Raw genomic sequence first — 24,441 nt, forward strand, 5'->3', positions numbered from 1 at the left:
TATTAAAACTTCTTTATTCAAAAATATGCAAACAGAAATACATTAGTTTTCAAAGAACAAATAATTTATAAGTGTTACAACTGAAACAACTGAAAAGAACGAAAATTTTAAAAACAGATCTATGCAGATAAAAAAAAAATATATATAAATGAGAAAGCTATTGTAGCAACTTTGTATCTGATTTGATAGTAATTCTTGAAAGCTGAGAATCTGTGTATGTAATACTGGGGAAAAAGTAATTTTTGGAACATATAAAAAAAAAAAAGGTGTATGAATAATTCGATTTTTTTTCTTTACTTGATGCATTATTCAAATAATTTTATCCCTGATTTTTGAAATATTCTGAATTATTGGCTTTGAAAGTCAGAATATATAATATATTTTTTTCTTCATGGCTACAAATATATATCTTTTGTTTCATCTATACATTTAGACATAAACTGTCATTGTCAAACAGTAAAAGCAGAAAGATGCCTTGTAATATCAGTAGGTTGGTTACATTACGTGAATCCCATACCAAGCTTTTGAAGGATAGTACCTTTTTACACTTCACAAAGTTTTACTTGCAAACTTTAATAAAATATGTAATGTTTTTTCTTTGGGCTGATTCCTTTCTGTATTTCACATTGACAAATGCTATTGCTATTAAGCTGTGTTACAGCTCAACGTCGCAGTTCCTTGGGCATATGAAGAGTAGATCTCCTGTGTTTAGTACACATAAATGTATGTACTTTTTGTGTCGACCCCTACCACATTTCTGGCTGTGCATCTGTATAATCCAGCATCTCTTATTGTAGGATTCTGGATGATTAAGGAACCCTGAGGATGAAGGTACTTGTTCCCAATCAGCCGTGGCTGGGAGCTGACAATAAGCCGTGTTCGGTCTGGGGTCTCCCATGCAACTTCTGCTTTGGGAATACCCATGGTCACACAGTTAAGTTGTACTGCTACTCCTCTTTTAGCATAGGTGGCAGAAGCTGGACCACTAGTGATGCGGGGTGGATATGCAATGATGATGACTGGGATAGTTAGTAGGGAGCTTCCATATTCATTTGAGGCCCTGCAGGTGTATGAGCCTCTGTCATGGACAGAGGCTTGTTGGATTGAGAGGGTTCCATTGGAAAGAACAGCATAACGACCTGCTCTTTGAGGTCGGGTTAAGACCATCCCGCTCGGCAGGGTCCAGGCTAGGCGGACAGATTCAGTATTTGACAAGCAGTGCAGATGTAAACTCTGCCCATTCATGATACTAACAGGTGAGTTATACCTGTTATTGATTTCTGGCTTGTGTCCTGGCATTAACGTAACAGTTCTTTCAACCATTCCAGCAGCATTGCGTCCCAGACAACGATATGTGCCTGCCTCTGAGAGAGCAGGGTTACTAATGACCAAAGTCCCATTGGACTTGTGGAGGAATTTATTGAATTGTGCACCACTCTGTAGTGGAGAGCCATTTAGAAGGATCCAAGTCAGCTGTGGGGTTGGTGACCCATCAATTGAACAGTTAAGATTAATGGTCCTGCCTACAGTCAGTAAGAGTGACTCCATTTTAGGACTCTTAAGTTTTGGCTTCTCTAAAATATCTGTTACATCAAGCTGAACAACAAGCCTTGTTTCGCCTCCCTCATTTCGAGCAACGCAGGCTAATTGGCCTGCATCGCTCATTCTCACTGAACGGATATCCAAAGTGCCATTGCGATGTACTGTCATTCGACTCCCATAATATGGTGCAGGGAGTACAACATTTTCTGGAAGAACCCACATGACACGTGGAACAGGAGTGCCAGTGGATTCACAGCCAATCAGTTTCCGCTGATCTCTCACACTAGAAACCCTCATTGAGTTTGTGGTACCTATGAGGCCATTAATAGCAGGTGGAGAGACAAGGATTTCTACTCTGGCCACTTTGCGATCCTGCCCTGCACTGTTCCTGGCAAGACATATATAGTTCCCACCATCGAATCGCTGAACTTTCTGAATGACTAGAGTCCCATTATCATGTATAAAATATTTGTCTGAACCTGAAGTTATGGCTCTATTAGTGGGTGAAAACCACAATATAAGAGGTGTTGGCTCACCCTTGGCACTGCATTGCAGAGAGAAGGATTCTCCGTACAGGACCCTGATTACATCATTTGTCTTATTAGCAATCACAGGAACATCTGCAACTACTTTTACATGCACTTTCATCTCATCTTTTCCAACCTGGTTCTCGGCATAACAAGTATAGTCGCCCTCTTCACGCATACCTACTTCATTGAAGAAGAGGGTTCCATTGTCGAAGACAACATACCTGCGACTTCGACTGCCAACATTACGTTCAGACTTCATGACGCTGTTGATCATGGTGCCATCAGGCAGTGCCCACTGGATTTTAGGGTCGGGTAGTCCAGAGGCCACACAGTCAACTTTTAGGTTTCCTCCATACATCACCTTCTTATCAGACTCTGTCTTCTGCTCAATTTTAGCGGGTTTTGCCAGGACAATGACCTTAAAGGGCATAAAATCATCCCCGACTTTGTTGCGGACAACACAGAGGTATTCACCATCATCTTTCTCTGTCACAGATACAATGGATAGTGTACCATTGGCAGACACTTTTATCCTTTGATCATAACTGAAATATACAAAAATACATTATTATTATTATTATTATTACTACTATTTAATATGTGTTATTGTGATCGCTGTAATGTAAAATGTTATTAAAAGAAGATTTTTGATTTTATGTAGTGTTGCACTCTTGATGCTTGATATTTCATAACCAGACGTGCCCTTATTTTAGAAGAGCACTTGGAGTGTTTGATTTGCATGCAAAGAGTACCGTCTCATCAGTCAAAACAAGATGCAAAGTTATGAAAACAGTGTCTAACTGCATGCTTTAAGGAGAAATGCAGAGAGATATGAAAAAGAAAGGAAGACAGTAGCTATGTGTATTTTTCTAATGTGTATAAACCCAGAATGCACAATCCTGCAAAGGAGATGTGCTTCAGTGAAGTGTTTAGATTACCTGTAGTGAGCATCCACAAGTTTTTTCGATGGAGTCCTCCAGATGACCCTGGGTTCTGGATTCCCTGATGCAATACAATCCAGGTGCAACCTGCCTCCATAGACGACATCTGTTTTTTGAGGCGAAGAGGATGTAATCTTGGCTCTTGAGTACATTATGGACTTCCTTACAGTCAAAATAATGGTCCTCCGTGCAGTGCCAACCACATTGGTAACTGAGCATTCATACCTCCCTGCATCTTTCGGAAAGAGACTACGAACATAGAGTGTGCCATTTGGGAATACATACAAGTTACGTCCATTGATGAACTGTGAGGGACGGATCTGCATTCCATCAGGGGTAATCCAGCCAATGGAAGGTGGAGGGGCACCCCTGGCAGTGCAATTCAAGTATGCAGTGCTTCCTTCTGGAACAGTGACATTCTCATGTCTTGGTTGCTGAATGATGGGTGGCAAAGTCGCAATAGTCATTCGAACAGATATGGTATCAGCACCCGCTGCATTGCTTGCAATACATTTGTAAATTCCTCGATCCATGTGACTGACCGATTTCATGTGAAGTGTGCCATTAGGTGAGACTGAGACCTTGTTTTCAGGATTGGCTTGAGTAGGTCCACTAGAATGTACCAATTCCCTATCAGGTAGGACCCAGGTGATCCGAGGCTGAGGAAGCCCTTGGGACTGACACTCAAATGCAACAGTTTCTCCAAGGTATACTGTGACTTCAGTATAGCGAGGTTGCAGCACTCTGGGGTGTTCAGCCAGAACAATTAAATTGATGACTCTTTTATCTTCTCCATACTGGTTTTGGACACTGCATAGGTACTGGCCCCGGTCCAGAGGAAGTACATTATGGATTATGAGTGTACCATTAGAGGAGACCTCAAATCTTTGAACCCTGGTATTCTGTGTTAGACTTGCCCCTGCAGGAAAACAGTAACAATTTTAGTACAGAGTCAACAGAATATATTTCTACATGCATGTGTCAACAAAGTATTGAAAATATAGGTTACACTTTATTTTGATAGTCCACTTTAGACATTCTACTAATTACAAGTAACTTTGTATCTACATGTCAACTAATTCTCAGCAGGGTAGCCATAATGTTAGTAGAATAAGTTGACATATACTTGCAAAGATTCTCATAGTCAGTATGTTGTATGCTGTGGACCCATCAAAATAAAGTGTTTGAAGATATTAAGCAGATAGTCTACTAATACTCTAATGACTGCTAGTTGACATGTAATTGCAAAGTTACTTACTGTTAGTAGAATGTCTAAAGTGGACTATCAAAATAAAGTGTTACCAAAAGATAATTGTAATACTGTTAAATAATGATAAACCATATCTTTCCCTACCTGTGGATACTTTAGTCCATGAAAGGAAAAGACTGGGTTTCCCCACAGCCACACAAGGCAAATAGGCATCAGTCTCAGCATGTGCTGTTACTGATCTAATGTCTGTGCTGATGATCCGAGGTTTGCTACTACCCTCGGGCACTGCTGTTGGTCTTTGTTGAGGTCCTCCTGATGTGGCATAATGTATCAAAGAGCTTCCTCTACCCTGAACACCTGGCCTACCAGGAAGTGTTTGCTTGGGTGAAGAGACCGTTGAAGTTGAGTGAAGTGGTTGAGTCGTGGGTGTTTTTGTAGTGGTCTTTTTGTGGATGTCTTCCTCTAATTCTTCATATACTGTTTCCTTAGAAATGCTGGCTAATTGATAAGGAAATTGTGTGACTGGAGGTCCTGCCCTGCTATTTGTTCTGCTAAGTTCTATCTTACTAATTATTTCTTTGCCTGAGGTTACAAATATGTCTTTGTCACTGTCAGGAATGTGATTAGCATTGTCTAGTTCACCTAGCATGCTTGCAGACGTGGGTGTATTTGGGTAAAACATATGGGTATGAACTGTAGAATATTTCAGAGCTGTTGTAGTTGTTGTTGTTGTGGCAATAACATTTTCTTTTGTAACTGGAGGCAGATCAGCATTTTCTGATGAAGCCCAAGGATTCATGGATAAAGAACTGCCAGTTGGAAGCCTGCTTGGGTTTGTTGTTGCAAGCACTAATACTGGAGAGCTTTTGGGGCTGCCTGTTGGAACCTGTGAACTCTGTTGTGCTCCCTCAAAAATTGGAGTGGCTGCTGTTGCAGAACCGTGTTGGATTTCCAAATTATTTTTAAAGATTTCATTCTTGGTTCTTTGGGAAGATATAGTGAATGGCCTCACAGGAAACCTTCCTTCAAGCTCTTTGTAGGATAGAAAGTTTTCAGTCTCTGTGTGGTTATATTTGTTGTTTGTTTTATCTGGACTTACTCCTGGAAGCTCCTCTAATTGTGCATGAGAGCTGTCTGATGATGGGATCGAGCTGGGGTCTCTTGTAATTTTTCCCTGTTGAGTCTCTTCAAACTTTTTAGCTGCAGGGGTATGAATGCTTGTAAACCACTCATGAATGTCTACCTTCACACGAAGATTTGGAATATGGGGGGACAAGGTGGATTTGTTTTCTTTTTGTACAGTTGCCGTTTCTTGTTCTCTTCCAAAATTACTGAATATTGATGGAAACACTGGTACTATTGCAGTGTTTTTAAATTCTTGAGCTGGCTTAGAATCAGATGAGTGTCTTTCCTTTGTCATAGATACATTTTCTTGGGATTTGGATGTATGGATTTTGCTATTCCTGACACTGTATAATGGATCTGTGTTCTCTTCATGAGTAATTTTGCCTAGTGACGGTGGTTGGCTGTCAGTTAATGGAACAGTAATATTAATCTTGGCTCCTGCACTTTTGGCCCATGGAGATGTTTCTGTTTTAGTTTGAGAGGAGGCAGTTGTCTTAGTAATGACTGAAAACCCATTTGTAACCTCCACAATTGAAGCTGAAGTGGGCTGTGGGGTGACATTTGTGACATATACTGATGATTTAGAACTGTTTGTCTTAGTTCTAATTCGATTAGGCTTTCTTCGTCTTCCACCATTCCTCCTCCTCAAACTGGATGAGTTCCTAGCACGTGAGGAAGAAGCATTAAATGAATTAGTGAAGGTTGCTTTATGTCCTGAAGTGGGTTTGGTGGTTGGTGTCACAGTAAGAAGCAGTGGAATTTTTGAGACATTATGCTTCTTCTGAGTTATGTGCTTTCGTAGGGTCTGTGGTCCTTTCTTAATTGTAGTAAGAATTTCAGTAAAAGAGTACACAGCAGTTTCTGTACTTGGTTCTGTGAAGGTTTTTGCTGTGGTCGATGCTAAGCTGTGATCCTTCCTTCCCTGATAAACCTCTCCCACAAGCTCAGGATTTTGCAAAACCCTGTGTTCTTCATCTTCTTCGGAATCAGACTTTTTAATTGCATCAGTTACCCTGCCACCATCCATTGTGTGGCTTTGGTTTTCCTGTAAATGGGTTCCATATGATGCTGTGCTCCACACAGTGCTCACTGCAACTCCTTCTGCAACCTCTGAATCTCCCAAAGTAAAATGGGTCATCTGAGGTCCAACTGTGGGTTGTGTGATATATGTGCTAACTGTAAACAAATCTGAATTTGGATTTTCAGGAGCAGCTATCTGGTATATAACATGTCTCGAATCCTCAGAATCCAGAGCTCTTATATCCAAGTTGTACTCAGTAGCCTCAGTGGGCATCTGTGACATTGTGACTGAGAACAACACATCCTTTAGTGGTGTCCTGGTGCCCTCTATTGTTGTACCTTCTTCAGATGATCCTTCAATCTTGTTAGCAATTTCTGACTGCTTTGTGTAGGCAGTCTCTGACTCCTGTATTTTGTTTGAACTGGTCTGAACATAGTTTGGAGTAGTTGTTTTTAAACTAGTTCCACCACTGCGAACTTTCGCCAAAATGCTAGCCCAGCGTTTTGGGTCTATTTGGTTGTTTGACGCACTAATTTTTCTTCTTGACTCTACACTGTTAGCACTATCCACTACTGGGGTACCTACTCTCCTCCTTGGTGTGGCAGGGCGTCTCCAAGTGTTCCTAAATGGGTGGCCTCTCCTTATTCCCACACTTGGGACCCGCCGCCGATTGGGTAAATCCACTTGCCTAGGAAGCATTTTCTCTAAAAACTCTTCAGGTTCATTATCCCCAGAAGACTCCATGTCATTTGCCACAAGGACTTGGGCTGAAACTCCCTCAGCAGGCTGAGGGCCACTAGAGTACTTCCTTAATGGGAGTAAACCTGGTGGCCTTGATATTATTACTTTTGTGGCCAAAGTATCCATCCCATGCTGATTTCCTGCTACACACTTATAGTATCCATTGTCTGAAAGCTGACTGTGTCGAATAATCAGAGATCCATTTGAAGCCACAAATATCCTGGAAATGTTTACCCACTTGTTTATAATGCTACCATCAGGGAGAATCCAGTGTATTTCAGCATCAGGGGATCCAGTGGCAACACATGGAAGGAAAAAAGGTCCACCTGAGAATCCTGTAACTGGCTCTGTTACTCCTTCACTTCCAGGAGGTGGATTGGAGGATTCCTCCACTGTTAGGCGAAAAGGGAGGATAGTAAGGTCATCTGAAACCTGTGCAATACAGTAGTACACTCCTGAATTGGAATGATCCACAGACTTGATTTTAAGAAGACCAGCATTTGATGCTGAAAGCCTGTTATCACCATTGCTATAAGGTGTTTTTAAAGTAGAGCCATCGGGTAACATCCATTTAACTGATTCGTTCCCTGAGCTTCGTATGGAACAGTTTATCTCAGCAGGACTTCCCATGACAGCAGCCTGCATTGTTCTAGTGTCATTCTTGGACTCAATTACAACCCAGCCCCTACTCTGCTGTCTTATAGATTCCTTTTCCATAACCTCGGTCATATGGGTGCTTAGAATTAGTCGAACACTTTTACTTGTAGACTGAAGTCTGTTTAGCTGAAGGTCCATTGATGACTGCATTATCCAGGGTGGGTCAGCTGCTATGTTAGCTTTTACTCCTGTATAGTAAAGAGCATCCCTTTCAACATCTTGCCGATATCTGAAGCTTGTGTAAGGTTCCTTACTCAACATAATTTCTCTTCGAAGGTGGGCTGGAACGTCACTGTAATATGCAATCAATCTCCACAACCTCTCATAACTGGACCTGTCAATTGCACACTTTAAATCTAATGTCAGAGTCACATTTGCTGATATTTGATACTGGTTAACATAGTCCCAGCCTATGCTAGTCAGCTCTCTTGGCTCAGTGACAAGGCATTCCAAGTCTACTTGATGTCCATGTTCATCTGACAGGCCCAGGGAAATGTTGCCAAGGGGTTGACGAAATTCATCAATCGTCAAGAGGTCACTTTCTGTGTCCTCTGGGGAAATGGCTCTGTGAGCTGTGCTGATAATGGGACTATTGCAAGTGGGTTTCTCCAACTCCTGGAGCTGTTTCTTCTTTAGTTGTTTTGAAGAGAAACACACAGGGTATAGCTGGCCATCTGGATAGGTGTTGTCCTTTTTACATTTCAGCACTCCTGGAAAAGAAAGGGGGGGGTGGTCGAAGTACAGTAAGTGGAAATTCATCAAGATAAAATAAAGTGATAAGCATTGGAAACAGTCCTGCAACTGATTTTACAACTATGAGTTCAGTATAATCATAAACAACATTATATAATCCCATACAGATGATAATTACAGTTCATGATTTCTACTACTTTCCCCTCTGAACTGATACAACATCATATTGTTTCTGTTAAAGGCAACATGATCGTCGATATTTATGATAATTACCTGGTGAATTTTTATTCCAGTCTTTGAACCACCTCATGCGACAGTCAAAGGTCCAAGGGTTCCCATGCAGGGAGAGATTCTCCAGGTAGGGCATGCCTGCTAGCATCCTCTGTGACAGAGTGGTCAGTAAATTATCAGACAGGTATAGGTGTTTCAGAGTGGAAACTGGGAAATGTCCAAGAATAGAGAAAGTGGAGAAGGTGGCTGGGTGGATCTGCTGAAGTTGATTGCCCTCCAGTTGGAGAAGGCGAAGAGACGTGAGGCCTTGGAATGCATCGGGGAGGATGAACTCAAGTCTGTTGTGATCCAGGTGCAACCTAGTGAGACTCCAGAGACCCACAAGGGTCTGTCTGCTAATTACCTTCAGTTTATTATAGCTTAGTTTCAGCATCTGTGAAAAAAGAAGCATTTTAACTCAGTGTAATTTCATTGCAATAGTTGTTCCATAAATATATCAAGTGTCATTGCGAACAGTAGTACAGCAAAAGAAGTACAGAAATAATGAATTTTCAAAGAAAAATGTTGACCGTACCTGAAGGGATATAAGGTCACGGAATGTTCCATCTGGAATTTGATGCACATCATTGCCATGCATTAAAAGAAGTTCCAGTTTTCGTAACCCAGCGAAAGAGCTGTAAGTTATTCTATGTATAGTATTAAACCTGAATGAAGGAGGGACATAAGAAGGGGTCAATAAGATTAAGGTTAATTATGCAATGATGTTGCAGATTTACAAAAAAACATTTTTTAAAAAAAAATAAATTTCAATTGGGGAGACCAGAGCTTGTTTTGAGAAGGCTATACGGTTTTGAATTAAAAGTCTAATTGCATAAATATGTATTTTTTCCACCAAGGAGATTTGTTTCAAATGCCTAGTTATTATAATTAAATCATTTAAAAGTTAATTCTGTCATGCCCTACCTGGTGAATATCATATTTTTGTAATTGCTGTTGGGTAAAAAAAGTGAACACAATAAAACCACACTTGCATATGGGTCAGCTAAGCTGATTATAACTTAAAGTTTGAACTTTGTTCCCACAAACAATGTAATTTTTATACATTTTAAGCCAGGGCAAGTTGTTCTGTGTTTTTATTTTAAAAATGTATAAAATGTATTATTTACAATGTTAAAACTATGTTAAAACCTTATTTTGTTTATTACATATTAAATTGTTGCTTAATAAATTAATTTGTTTGTACCTTTGAAATGTACTTAACTAAGTGAAGTTTTTATGTAGAAATGGAAAGGAAAGTGTGACAACTAGACTGTCACCCCAAAGTACCATCTCAAATACTTCCTGGGAGAGTCCTAAACATCCTGAATAGTTGAAGGTCACCTGTAAAATGGTCGAAATATCCCTGGCATTTAACATCATCAAGGGAAATTCCCATTAACCTACAAATGAACCCACTTGGATTAAATGTCTTATAACAACGAGAAATGCATGTTTCAATGACCTGTATGATACAAGATAAATCACTTTTGGAAGTGTGCAAAAGTGCTCTTTTAAGAAAGCTGATATCAGAAAGCGAAGAAAAAAAGCAACCTCTAAGAATAATAAACTCATGACACAGTCATTCTTACCCCAAATTCATCCGCTCCACCTGTTTGGGCACGCCAGCAGGCACCGTGAGTAAAGAGCGGAACGTGCAGTGCACCTCTGCGGGCTGCTGGCAGGCACATGGCCGTGGGCAACACCGTACCAATACAGGCAGTGCTACCATCACCAGCATCAACAAAACCTGAGCATAAAAGCGACCCATCTTCAGCTCCACAGCAGCAAACACCTTTAACTGCAGAAAGACGAAAAAGCTGAAGCGGCATATTACAAAATACTGTCCAACATTTCCACCCTGACTTCTAATACATAAGATAAAATCTTGGTGAATCTATGTTTATTGAAACTTAAAATAAAGAAATTGGTGTCACGTTAATGATTAATCTCCCTTACGAAAATTAACCATGGTTTTACTACAAATAATAATAATAATAAAAAAAAAAAATCATGGTTACTATAGTTAAACTATAACCAGCCTATAGATAACTATAGTAACCACAAATTAACCATGGTTTTGCTATAACCACAGTTTAACCATGGTAGCTATTTGTGGTTATATGAATTGTAATCAGTACGCCAAAAAAACATGGTTACTACACTTTTACTATAATAAAACCATGGTTAATTTTAGTAAGGGTAACTTGCTTAAAAATAAATAATGGAGCGCAGCTGAAATATTGAACTCCGATTTCATTTAAGAAAAGGGAAAGAGCAAACCTTATGTTAACGTTGTTGATCATTCCATTTACAATCCGGCATGATTTTGGTCCACAGAACCCTTCAAAACTGCATTTCCAAGGATCATGTGATAGTCCATTTACTTCAGGCAGCAAACTCTCCACTGATGATGAAAAGCTGGAAATGTTTTCATTCAGGTTTCAACTTTTTATTTATTGTCGTTTCTCTTCTTAGTCCAAAATTAATCCAATTGGTTGTTTTCTGATGAGGGGAAACGCCAAAACAGTATAAATCACTAAATTCTTAAAGAAAGAGAAGCACAATCCAGCTGTGAAGCAGCGCGTTCTGTTGGAAACGTGAGAATGGAACTTTCAGCTGGCGGTGGTGCGCGTGGATGCGTCTGCGCAAGGAACTCAGGGCTCGGGGGAGTGACCGACTGTGAGCCTTTTACACGCGTTCCTGAAAGTAATGTTTTGGACGACACGAGGAACTGCTGAAAAGCACACCGCACAGACAAAAGGTAGTGCATTAACCCCTCATGTTAGGGGGGAGAGAAAAATGCTTGTTAATTATAATTAATCATTGGACTAAAGATCACTGACTTTATGTTTTCTTTTCTTTTCTTTTCTTTTCTTTTCTTTTCTTTTCCCGCCTTGTTACACTTGGGGTGTTCCTGGTCTACAAAAAATGCTTATACATTTCTCATTATGTTATATTTTTATATATGCAATCTTTATATATAATTACATATGCATCTATTATATATGCAATGTTTTTGTTGATCTGAGCTTATGCAGCAGTTTTTGGGCGAACATAGCCAATATATATTTAGCAATAGCCAAAAATACATTGTATGGGTCAAAATGATCCATTTTTCTTTTATGCAAAAAATCATTAGGATATTTATGTAAAGATCATGTTCCAAGAAAATATTTAGTGAATTTCCTACTGTAAATATATCAAAACTTAATTTTTGATCGGTAATATGCATAGCTAAGAACTTAATTTAGACAACTTTGAAGATGATTTTCTCAGTATTTAGATTTTTTTTGCACCCTCAGATTCCATATTTTCAAATAGCAATATATCTGCCAAATATTGTCCTATCCTAACAAACCATACATTAATGGAAAGCTTATTTATTCAGCTTTCAGATGATGTAGAATCTCAATTTCAAAAAATTATGACTGGTTTTGTGGTCCAGGGTCCCATATATATATAATTTTGGCAATGTTCACTCAAAAACTGACATACTTAATAAATACAAATATTTAATTAAATAAAAATAAACAAAAACTGAGGCATAGGATAAGTTCAGATGATTGAGGCCTACAACCTATTAATTCCACAAAGAAATACAAATATTGTGTTAATGAAAAGATAGTGATAATATAGCACAATGAGAGATTTACAAACACATTTTAAAAGGGGAGTGATTTTTGACCAGTAACAACAAGTTAGGTTATGGATTCTCAGCACAGCTTAATGAGTTGATGTCAATTCTGTGTTAAAACCTGGCCAGTATCTACAAACAAGAACATGTTGCATATGGTAGCTTTGAAATGACTGCATCTCCCCACTATGATTTTCCATGCTGTTTTGACTCCAGCTCTGTATAAGTAAAGGTTACACAGAGTTCAAAGCCTTGTTATTTCCCTTCTAGACCCTGGTCCTCCATGCCAATCACAGACAAACACACACATACACACACACACACACACACACACATACCGTGTGTACTCTAAACTGATGCATGAAGTCCACCGAGTTCACAAGGCACCCTGAAGCATTTAGAGAATAAAATGCAGGGGGCTGGCAAGGACAAAGGTCACAAGCTTCTGGACATGTTATTGACCATTTGGGAGATTCCATACATCACGTCATGTCATTTAAAGCAGAAAGCACACCTGTTTGAAAATTATATGTACATACATGCAGTCATCTTCAGTGATGGAAATAGAGGTACTGAGCATACACAGATTGTGATCATGATAAGTCATGAATCCAAAACAAAATGTAATCACCATCTTCAAGAAAGGAACTTTCTTTGTTATGGAGATCATCCCATTTAAACAGTTTAATTCTCATTCACTTGTTCATGGAGGTTTTATCAACAGTAAATCATTGAAATTATATTATTAGTAGAATAAATGACTATAAGATCTTATACTAATAAATGACTAAAATGAAATAAATTATTTTTTTTTCAACAAGAATGTATTTTTACTGCAGTTCTTGACAAATATGATCTTGCCAACCCAAGAACATTAGTGTGCATTTTGTAAATAATGTATATATATATATATATATATATATATATATATATATATACATATGTCAAATGCAATAAGACTAAAGGAAGAAAATGTCACACAGTGACTGGTTTTCTCAGAGAGCACATTTACACATTCTTCAAACAACATGCTCAACTCATTTTCATTTAAGGTTCTGTGACCTCCACATGTCATTCATTTAATGGCAGAATAACTTCTAAACACAGTGATAGAACCTGATGTCAGAATCTTTTAACAACAACTGACTGAGTGGTTAAAAAAACAGACCTCTCTTAAAAACGTCTCACGCTTTGCCATAGACCAGTCATACCCACAGTCACGCTGAATGGTCTTTCAGCATACTTCTTCTGTGGTCAGATGAACTAGTGCACCTGGAGCAGATTTGGGAGTTCAACCTCCATCGCCTTTGATACACACTGCATATGAACAGGCTCTCATTAAGCATGAGTCAACCTCAATTTTCCAAAACTCCTGTATGACAAAGTTCTAGGGTTATGGTTAGCATAATGTGCACATTTTACTGCATAAATACTAAAGGTGGAATCCTAAGTATACCTTGGGGGAAAAAAAAAACTTTAGAATTTTCTATGTTTCTGCATAAATATGACCCAAAACATAATCAGATTTTCCTGAAAGTAGACAAAGAGAACCCAATCAAACATATGAGACAAAACTATTTTCTTTGTAATTTATTTATTCAGGAATATGATCCAATATTGCATATCTATGAGTGGCAAAATAATGTGAATCTCTTGGATTATCAGTTAATTTAAAGGTGAAATTAGAGTCCATCTGTGCAGAGGTGTTTTCAGTCAGTGCAATGACTATCAAATGTCAGTACCTGACCTGTTTTATTCAAAGAACAGGAATCTATCAAAGTCTGATCATGTTTGTGGAAGTGAAACATGTCACGAACAAAGGAGATTACCGAGGACCTCGAAAAAAGAGTTGATGTTGCTCATCAGGCTAGAAAAGGTTACAAAACCATCTCTAAAGAGTTTGAACTCCACAAATCCACAGTCAGACAGATTGTGTACAAATGGAGGAAATTCAAGACCACTGTTAACTTCCCAAGAAGTGGTCAACTAAGGAATGGACTAAAACTCCTACATGTTATTGTGCAGGACTGATCAGCATTTACAATACCTTCAGTTACTGCAGCAAAAGGGGGTCACACCAGATACTGAAAGCAAAGATTCATATACTTTTGCACCTCACAGATATGTAATACTGGATCATTTTTCTCATTAAATAAATAACAAAGGAAATATTTTTCTCTCACTTGTTTGATTCGGTTCTCTTTGTCTACTTTCAGGACTTATATGAAAATCTGATGATGTTTTGGGTCATATTTATGCAGATATTAATATAGAAAATTCTAAAGCGTTCACAAACTTTCAAGCAGCACTGTATATAGCATTTTCATACAAAACATACAAACAAAACAAACATACAAACCTTTTAGAAACTGGAACAATTTCATATATTAACGTGTATTTAGCCCATACAAATGTGTATATTTATGCATGTGTAATACATTTTTGTACATGTATGTCATGTAGGCCTACATGTATATCCATCCTAAAACCCTTCAGTAGGTGTTGATATTATATAAGTAAATATAAAAGATGTATTTAAAAATATCGCAAAAAATATTTACAAGAAAATATTATTTGTCTTTTGACTTTAAACATATTAAGTTTAATTACATTTTTTATTTGATATTTCTTTGTAATTATTTGTGAAATTTACTGACTAAATAGTTCTAAAGTAAATCATACACCTTTTTTTTTTCTTTAGCGTATGATGAGCTAAATATCTGTCGTAAGTTTGCATTTTAATTTAAGGTTTAATATATATTTTTTTTAAATGTATATGAGGGCCCAATAAGTCATTAAAAATATAATTGTTACTTTTAAGCTTGTTGTAAATTTGTTATGTCTGAGACATGATTAAATTTAATAATAGGGAGGCTAAAGACATAACATGTTTACTGGTTGTGAGGTCAAAAGTGCTTTGATAAGATTATAATCAAAGACCTTTGTTGGTATAATTTAAAATTAACTTTGAAGGGGGTGCACACACTTTAGCAACAACCTCATATTGGATTAATGATATTTTGGTGTCGTGGGAAACATCAAAGCTTGCACCTGTTTTTCCAGACACTGTTTTGAAAGCGAATGTAGCTACCATTCAACAATGAATCTACAGTATACAATACAGGCCAGTCCACCTGGTTAGCATATGTTACCAGTGGTCCCTGAGCGGTAGTTCCTCTGGCATGCAAGTGACCTAAAGACCTAGTATATGCATGATATCCTTGCAAATACCTTTCAGGTGTTTTAAATAGCTTTGTTTCAGGCAATTGAGATCTTCATGATACTTGTAGGAAAACACTGATGTTGATTCAGCATATTAATTTTACTTAAAAAAAAAAAAAAAAAAAAAAAAAAAAAAAAAACCTATTCTAAAGCACATCAAGCTGTAAATTTAAAATAAAATAACAATAAATAGAATATTTTTTAATACATTTTATCAAGTATTACCCACAGCACCTGTGGCAGATGTAAAAAACGAGCACCTGTTTTCTCTATCCTCAGTGATTTACAACATTTTACCAGCTTCTACATTTCCATTTTTTTTGTTGTTGTCATCTTTAGACACTGAAATGTGTTTTTCATTTCCCCCTGCATTAATCAAACGTGTCAGTCGCACATTTACTCTGCTCCCAGATCAGTTTCCTTGCTTTATTCATTGATAATGAAAAAGTAAATCTGGTCTTGGTTGAGCAAATGATCTATGCTAAGCAGATTTCCCTGTTTGGCCATCTGGCCAAAGACCGATCTGTAGAATACAACTAATAATAAACAACATCCCCCAGACAATGAAGTTCTGTTTATTTTCACTGGTGGTCTGACCACATATGTTAAAATGATAACTGTAAGACAAATGATCCTATAATGGGTAAAATAGCTTTTATTTACATTGTCATATTTCTAATAAAGGAATATGTTATTACATAATTTTTTGTCAAAGCATGCAAAACAAACTTTGAGTCCTGAAATGAATAGGTAATCACATCTGTTATTGTCATGACTCTTGAAATATTTCCAACCTTATCTCAGCTTTAATGAAAAAAAGGCAGTTGATGGACATTTAAAGGGCATATCTGAGAAAGAAAAGTGTTGGAAGGCAAGCACTGACAAGACAGATACAAGGATGTGCCATATTCAGTCATTTTCAGCCATTCAGTGTTTCTGTAGAGCAGACTATATGGTTTTCAATGTGTCACTATTAGCATTCACATTTATAGGCCATTTCCCTGAATTCTCAAATATCTTGGGTGTTGCCGTTTTGGCCTAGATCCCCAGGGCCTCCACATGGACAGGACTCTATAATAAACAGCCTCCCAACCTGCTGTGTGCAGCTGGACTATTGCTAGAATCCAGACAAAGCGTGGAAAACCATGGACACCTCAACTTGCATACAGTTACTTTATACTGCAGCCTATAAAGAAATTGTTTAAAAAAAACATTAAAGATAACATGTCCAATTTCTCCACCAGTAGTTACAGAAGTTTATTTTTGCATGGGAAAAATCTCACAATTCTGACTTTTTCCCCTCATCATTCTGAGATTTATCTGTTAAGGAAACGCCAGGCTCCACCTCCTCACTCCTTCAGCGATCACAATTTCAGGATCACTAACAGAATCCTTCATGCTCTACACCAGGGATAGGCAACTTCGGTCCTGGAGGGCCAGTGTCCTGCAAAGTTTAGCTCCAACCCTAATCAAACATACCCGAAGAAGCTAATCAATGTCTTCAAGATCACTAGAAAGTCACAGGCAGGTGTGTTTGATTAGAGTTGGAACTCTGCAGGACAACGGCCCTCTAGAACCGAAGTTGCCTATCCCTGCTCTACACCTTACACATCAGCAATCATGCACCTGAGAACACTTACCTCATCATTGCATCGCTACAAAAGAGACATTCACCAGTTCACTTATTGTCTGGTCACTGTTTCGGCATCTTTTATATTGACTCTTTAGATATTGCCATCGGCAATCATTATTTTGTCAGTAAACTGCTCTGGGTTCAAACACTTATTTTCTGTTTGGGTCTCACTTTATAACATCTCACAATTCAGACCTATTTTTGCAATAACTCAGAATTGCAAGATAACCTGCAGTTCTAAGAAGAAAAGCCCACATTGTTATATACAACATACTTGCAATTGCAAAAGCAAATAAAATCTGAAATTTCACATAAAATGACAATTTTTTGGCATACCAAAAGTGCAAAAATGTACTTTATTGGACTTGTAAGTAATTGTAACTTGAACATTTCCCCCACTCACAGCTTTGGTTGCTATGTTGGCTGGTCAGAACACTCAAACAAGTGCCACACAGCTACGTATTTCTTTCTGTAAATCCACCTGCAAATACACTAATTTTACTTGTTTATCCAGAATAAGCAGAGAGAAGACATTTAAAAATCACAAAGAATTGCACACACATTAAGCAATTCTTGTTGTATTGACAATGTATTCTACAGCCTAAAGTAAGACAAAGACTAAACTGTTCTGATGTTCCTCAAATGCTCTTATAATGCATTTCAGCTGAGTCAATATTTATCCAGCTAAACTGTAAGAAACAGCCTCAAAACACTGCGTATCTAAGTCACGTAATCAAGCTTTACACAAACGATTCACTGACAAAAGCACAGCACCCCTTTATTGTGTACACTTGTATCTGTTATACAGAGCTGGTTTGAGAAATATTAATCATACCTTTGATATTAATACTGTTAATCTTGCCCAGAATAAAAAAGTAATAAATCTGAAATGGACCGAGCACATGCAGTCTTTCTGCAAACAAGGTATGACGATCTCCTCACTGACACATCTGTTTTCAGCAGGCAGGAAAGAACTTCTGTACTGAACTAGCCCTCCATAACAGTCTTTGAATCTTTAAATGAGACTTTATTGTTCAATTTGGCAACTTGAGTTTACTCACAAATGCATTTTTCCCCACTTTTGTTAATGAACTGCTTCCTGCAGCTAAATAACATGTTGTCAGTTTAAACATAACACCTGGTCTTGATTATTGTGATATAAGATGACAGTAAATCACAGAACTGTGTGTACTACAGAAATCATGGCAGAGGTATGTGGAAACTGCTAGATGTTATTGCACACTAAACCAAACATGCCCTGGCACATTCTTTATTTTTTACAGGTTCGAGGCATCGCACAATTATGGAGATCTATTCAACCTTGTCCAGGTATTACATTAGTCTGTGTCCTATAGGGGGGTTTCCTTTCTCACAAATCCAGTCTCCAGAGATGGAAGCAGAACCTGGGAATTCTGATTGAGACTTTAATGAAGACCATCTGTGGAATGGCACTGAAATGAATTCCTTTCTTTTCAGGTTGTCGCATGTGTAAGAGAATATCTTAGAATGTTCATTAATAAAAATCAAAAAGAGAAAGAAGAAAGGGAAAACCAAAATGGAAGTGATTCTGGCAACTTTTAAAAGATAATACAAATTGAGCTGGAAAGAATGAGAACTTTTTACAGCTTTGACTTTTTGAGGTAACTAAATGTAATTGATGCAAATGATGAACCCAAGACTGGAAAACCTCTAAGGTCAAAGAGAGAATATAAATCAGGATTATCCCAGAAACCCCAGATTACACTGTGTAACGTATTTTCAACATGTCTGGCTAAAATCACAAACAGATGCTAAGCACATAAATGCTCTACTGTAAATGCAAGATTATATAACAACTACCTGTAGCACCAGTAATGACTAAAACACAAACCTGCTCACATAATTAACTCAACAGCTGTACAACAAATTCAAAGAATTCCTTTCAAAACAACCACCTCCTAAAAACAATGGACACTTCTTTCCAGTGTTCTTCCCAGTGAAATCTGTAAGAGGCGTGAGATGTTTCTTGGACATCAAATTGGACATAAACTTACCAATGAATCACTAAATGGTGTAGCAGACCTATTATCATTTAACATCTGCTGTAGAGCAGCCTGTCCACCAAAGGGTGATAAACTGAGATTTATTCAGCTGTGCTTCCAGAACAGTTTATTTTATTTATTTTCAACACTTTATGATTGAAATATTTCTGAAACTTGTTAAACATGGTTGGGGTGCACCGGATATGATCTAGTAATACATTATTGCTCTTACAGCAACTGTTTAGAGAAGAATAGGTTTGAACCCGCAACACTCAGAGTGCTTACTTGTAAAGATTGATATCACACAATGCAAAATGTTGAACAGGAAAGGATATTCTCACTTAGTAACTGAGAGCATTTGGGGTTTTAACAGATGCACCTCTAAAGAAATCCACATGGACTCATTTGGAGGAATTTAGTGAAAGGGCTAGAATGTGGAAAAAAGATTTTGACCCCCAGATTAAGAGACTGGCAGGATCCAGGAAGGGGCTCCTATGGGAGAGTAATTAAATTACACAGGTTGAGATGTGAGATTCATACATTGCTCATTAGTGTAGAAGCTCATCTGTATGATGATGTTAAATGATAAGGTCTGGAAGCATACATTCAATTAGTTTTATCTCCTCCTGTGGCAGACATCAACGAGGCTGGCATTTCACTACACCGACAGCCAGTGTTAAATCAAAGTTGTATACAGTACTGGCCTTTTGCTTCTGGAATGAGATCAACTTGATGTCTGTTTGATGAGTGAGAAAGCAAGACATCTATCTATCACAGTCTATCTGAATGTCAACAGCAGCGCAGAATAGAAAGAGTCTGATGATCAGATATTGGAATAACCTAATTGTAATTTAAAATAATTTACAATTATTTGCGCATTTGCAATTGCGGTAAAGTTTTTAAAATTTATTATTTTTATGTATTTTTTTTATGTATTTTATTAAATATTTTAAGGACATGTTGCACATCACTTTTGTCTTTCGGAGCAAGTGGACAACAGAAAGGTTGATTGTTGTCTGATTAACATGCTCTCAAACTCTTAAAAGATCTTTAAAAAAAAGGCCTGTTCACACCAACACGAAAATTCTGCCTATTCGCCGTGCAAATTTAATACGTGATTTTTACGTGTTCATTTCATTATTTGACCATAGGTGGCGCTTGCTGAAAAGCAGAAATACAAATAACCAGGATCCACAAAGTGCCGAACAACTTTATATTTGTAAAATATAAAAAAGGAAGTTGAACGGTATTAACAGCTTTTTATTTTTATTTTATTTGCTGTAATGTTTATCAAACAAATACAAGAATACATGAACAAAAGAGTTGGTTCCAGATTCCTTATCTGCTATTCACTGTGGCATAGCAAAATAAAAGTTTTATGTGACAGCCAAAACAACAACTCTCCGTTAAAAATTGTGACGCATTTATGGTATGCGAATATTCACGACAGTCAGAACAGACACGTTAAAGCATTTCTAATTGTTGCACCCAGTATTCTGCTTGGTGTCAATAGACCTTCTACTTTGTGATTTATTTTCCAGTTTCATTCATGGAACAAGCCAGTCTTTCTCAAAAAACAAAACAAAAAACAAAACTTCTGTCACATTTATTAGATGTTTGATGAAGATTATGGCCAGATAAGTTATTTCTAACCTTTGGTGCTTCTTCTAGGATATCTTGACATTTGAAGCTACAACAGCAAAGCCTTTGATAAGATGTCTTTGGTCACAATTCAAAAGGGAAAAGATGGTGAGCTAATGTCAGTTTACCTGCAAGGCAGTAATAACAGGGTGATGACAGGGGTCGACCTTTATGGGAGAGCATGTTTACATCATAACTCAATGTCAAAGGGTTAGAGAGCAGTTCATGGAAATTATTTGCTCTTCATGACTTCATTTTTATTTCCTCAGCACAGCACAGCAGTTAATTAGTATAATAAATATTATAGTGTTTGTATCAAATGTGAAACCTGTGCTCATATACACGTGTATTTATTAAGAAATTAAATCAACCTGTTATCATTGACCTGGAAATGTCTAACCTGATTTTGAAGAAAACAAGATGGGTTGATAGGAAGGCCTCAGGCAGTGCTTAAACTTGCAGTGTACTGATGGTATAATAAATCTTTGGACTGTCTTTCAGCCATGAGCTTTAGCCATGTTTCCTTTCTCAAAACTAAGACATCTCCTGGAAACTATGCCAGAATACACTTTACTTCTGCCAGGGCATGACTCACTTGTCTACTGGTGCCTATTGAGTATGTCAGTGTGTCAAGGACTGAGGGGCTTTATAGGGGCTTATAAAAGGAATGGCAGCTGGGATGTGGGACACTGAATTCACCATAATCAAACTGAATTATATTGTATCACACTTTATACTGCAGCATTCATATTATTCTCTGTTTGCATATACTATTCAAATACGAAATATCACTCATTTTCCATGTTGAGATCACATGGAAAATGCATGATTAATACCAATATCAACAAGCTCTTCTTGAAGGAACACAGACTATAATGACATCACACCGGAGGCCTGCCATTATGTGGCTACATCCATATGAGTTCTGTATAATCTACAGCCTGACCAGGCCAGTACTTGACATCGATGTCATTGGTTTGCCCCTGAAAAATGCAAATGCTCTTTTAAAATGCATTTGAAATACAATTTAGCTTTTTCTTATAGTTGGCATGAAATAGAAGTTGTGACTGACTTTCTGTATCGTGACAGTGATACTATGTTGATGTTATTAATTGGTTGTTAATTTGATTGTAAAAAGTGAGTGTTGCATACTCAATTGGAAGCAGATCTGAATGTGATTGGCTGAACTTTAATGCATTCTTGCATTTGTCAACAGGGAGAGAAGAAAAGGTGCATTAGAATATTGTGAAAATTTTCATTTTTTTTTGTAACATTTCAAAAAGTGAAACTTTCGTATATTCTAGATTAATTGCATGTCAAGTGAAACACTTCAAAAGTTTTTTTTTGTTTTAATTTTGATGATTAGAGCTTACAGCTCATGAAAGTAAAAAATCCAGTCTCTCAAAATATTAGAATATTTCCTAAGATCAATCAAAAAAAAGGATTTGCAAAATAGAAAAGTTCAAGTTCTTTAAAGTATGTTAATTTATGCACTCAATACTTGGTCGGGGCTCCAAATTACAACATCAATGAGGTGTGACATGGAAGCAATCAGCCTGTGGCGCTGCTGAGGCACTATTCAGCTAGTCTGTATTATTGGACTGTTGGCTGTACTGTTTCTCATCTTTCTCTTGAAAATATCCCATAGATTCCATATGAGGTTCAGGTCAGGCATGTTAGCTGGCCAATCAAGCACAGTAATATCATGGTCAGCAAACCACTTGGAAGTGTTTTTGGCACTGTGGGCAGGTGCTAAAGTCCTGCTGGAAAAGGAAATCCGCATCTCCATAAAATGGAAGCATAAAGTGCTCCAAAATCTCCTGGTAGACGGCTGCATTGACTCTGGACTTGATAAAACACAATGGACCAACACCAGCAGACATCACAGCACCCCAAATCATCACTGACTTCAGAAACTTCACACTGGACTTCGAGCAGCTTTGATTCTGTGCCTCTCCAGTCTTCCTCCAGACTCCAGACCTTGATTTCTAAATTAAGTGCAAAATTAACTTTTATCTGAAAAGAGGACTTTGGACCACTGAGCAACAGTCCAGTTCTTTTTCTCCTTAGCCCAGGTAAGATGCTTCTGACGTTGTTTCTGTTTCAGAAGTAGCTTGGTAGCCCTTTTCCTGAAGACGTCTGAGCGTGGTGACTCTTGATGCACTGACTCCAGCTTCAATCCACTCCTTGTGAAGCTCTCCCAAGTGTTTGAATCGGCTTTGCTTGACAGTATTTTCAAGTTTGCGGTCATCCCTGTTGCTTGTGCACCTTTATCTACCCAATTTCTTTCTTCCAGTCAACTTTACAGCCTTCTATGAACAGCCACCCCTTTCATTAATGACCTTCTGTGACTTACCCTCTTTGTGGAGGGTGTCAAGTCTTCCCCGTTATTGTGGTTTCAAAGAACAAGAGATATATACAGAATTTATACTGTAGGGATGGTCATTTAATGAAACTCAAATGTAAATATTTGAATATTTTGAGATTTTTGACTTTCATGAGCTGTAAGCTCTAATCATCAAAATTAAAACAAACAAACAAACAAAAATACTTTTGAAATGTAAGGAATCTAGAATATATGAAAGTTTCACTTTTTTAAATGTTACAAAAAAACCCTACTTTTTCATGATGAAATTATACCACACTTTAAAAGAAACAATCTTTTTCAAATTTCTGAATAAAATGACATTTATTTAATTTGGTTGTGCTGTGTAGGTCACAATCATGTGAACTGCTTGTTCCATTCTTGCTTCTGCTGAGTTTTGGGATTTTTCTTCAGAGATTCTCTTTGTGTTTTGTTTTGACAAAGGCCAATGTTATAATCTGAGTCAGCAGAATAGTTCACTGTAATGGTATGTATGGATCAGCATGCAGTGACTCACCAGTCCAAACATAATGAATCCAAGTAGAGAATTAAAATGTCCAAACAAGCAGTGCTTGCTGGAGCGATGAAACAAACAAAGCCATGACAAATGTCAGAACCTCAAGTGGCAAGCATGAAAAAACAGCAGATACAACTGTACCACAAAATGCTTCTGTTAAGGACTCAGCTGGGTTAGATATACTTACTTAACTTTTGTCATTTAGCAGACGCTTTTGTCCAAAGCAACTCACAAATAAGAAAAAGTAACTAAAACTAAAAGTTACAACTCTATAAATACTATATACCCACATATTTAAGAAAATAAAGAAATTAAATAAAATACAGTGTATATATGTAATTTATTACAATTATATATACAAAGTAACTCCTTAAATTAAACTAGAGTTTGATTTTCTTTCCATTGGAGCCATTCAAGCTTGAACTGCTACCTTCACATGCAGCTACAAAAGGCAATGTTCCTCATCAAACCAAACTTACACAGGATGTCTAATGGAACAGAATGGACAGGTCTGCAAAACATTTTACAAACTGCACTGTTTTTCCCTGACATCTTGATATCTTAAAAACGTGGCACTCGTTGCATTAAATAATAGCCAGGCGCAATGTCGAGAGACATCTTTGATTATATTTTTGTGCACAGATCTTAAACTTGTTTTCATAAGCAAAATATTTGACG

General features: G+C 37.5%; 1 protein-coding gene across 1 annotated transcript; it reads right to left on the bottom strand.

Annotated features, from left to right (window-relative positions):
- LOC306873971 (matrix-remodeling-associated protein 5-like) lies at window positions 1–11,375 on the bottom strand. Its single transcript, XM_079423596.1, has 7 exons — window positions 11,011–11,375; window positions 10,320–10,528; window positions 9,266–9,395; window positions 8,734–9,124; window positions 4,368–8,477; window positions 3,011–3,932; window positions 1–2,617 (listed from the first exon to the last, which is right to left on the bottom strand). Exons 2-7 carry the CDS (start codon window positions 10,496–10,498, stop codon window positions 709–711), a joined length of 7,641 nt encoding a protein of 2,546 aa, XP_079279722.1. The 5' UTR covers window positions 10,499–10,528; window positions 11,011–11,375; the 3' UTR covers window positions 1–708.
- Window positions 11,376–24,441: the final 13,066 nt, after the last annotated feature.

This window comes from Barbus barbus (genome assembly GCF_936440315.1).
Source record: "Barbus barbus genome assembly, chromosome: 8".
Lineage (NCBI taxonomy): Eukaryota > Metazoa > Chordata > Actinopteri > Cypriniformes > Cyprinidae > Barbus > Barbus barbus.

Coding starts and splice junctions, on each gene's coding strand:
- LOC306873971 (XM_079423596.1), bottom strand. CDS start 10,498: ATGGGTCGCTTTTATGCTCAGGTTTTGTTGATGCTGGTGATGGTAGCA. Junction 9,125..9,265: donor GTGACCTTATATCCCTTCAG/GTACGGTCAACA, acceptor CTTTTTTCACAG/ATGCTGAAACTAAGCTATAA. Junction 8,478..8,733: donor CTGGAATAAAAATTCACCAG/GTAATTATCATA, acceptor TTTCTTTTCCAG/GAGTGCTGAAATGTAAAAAG.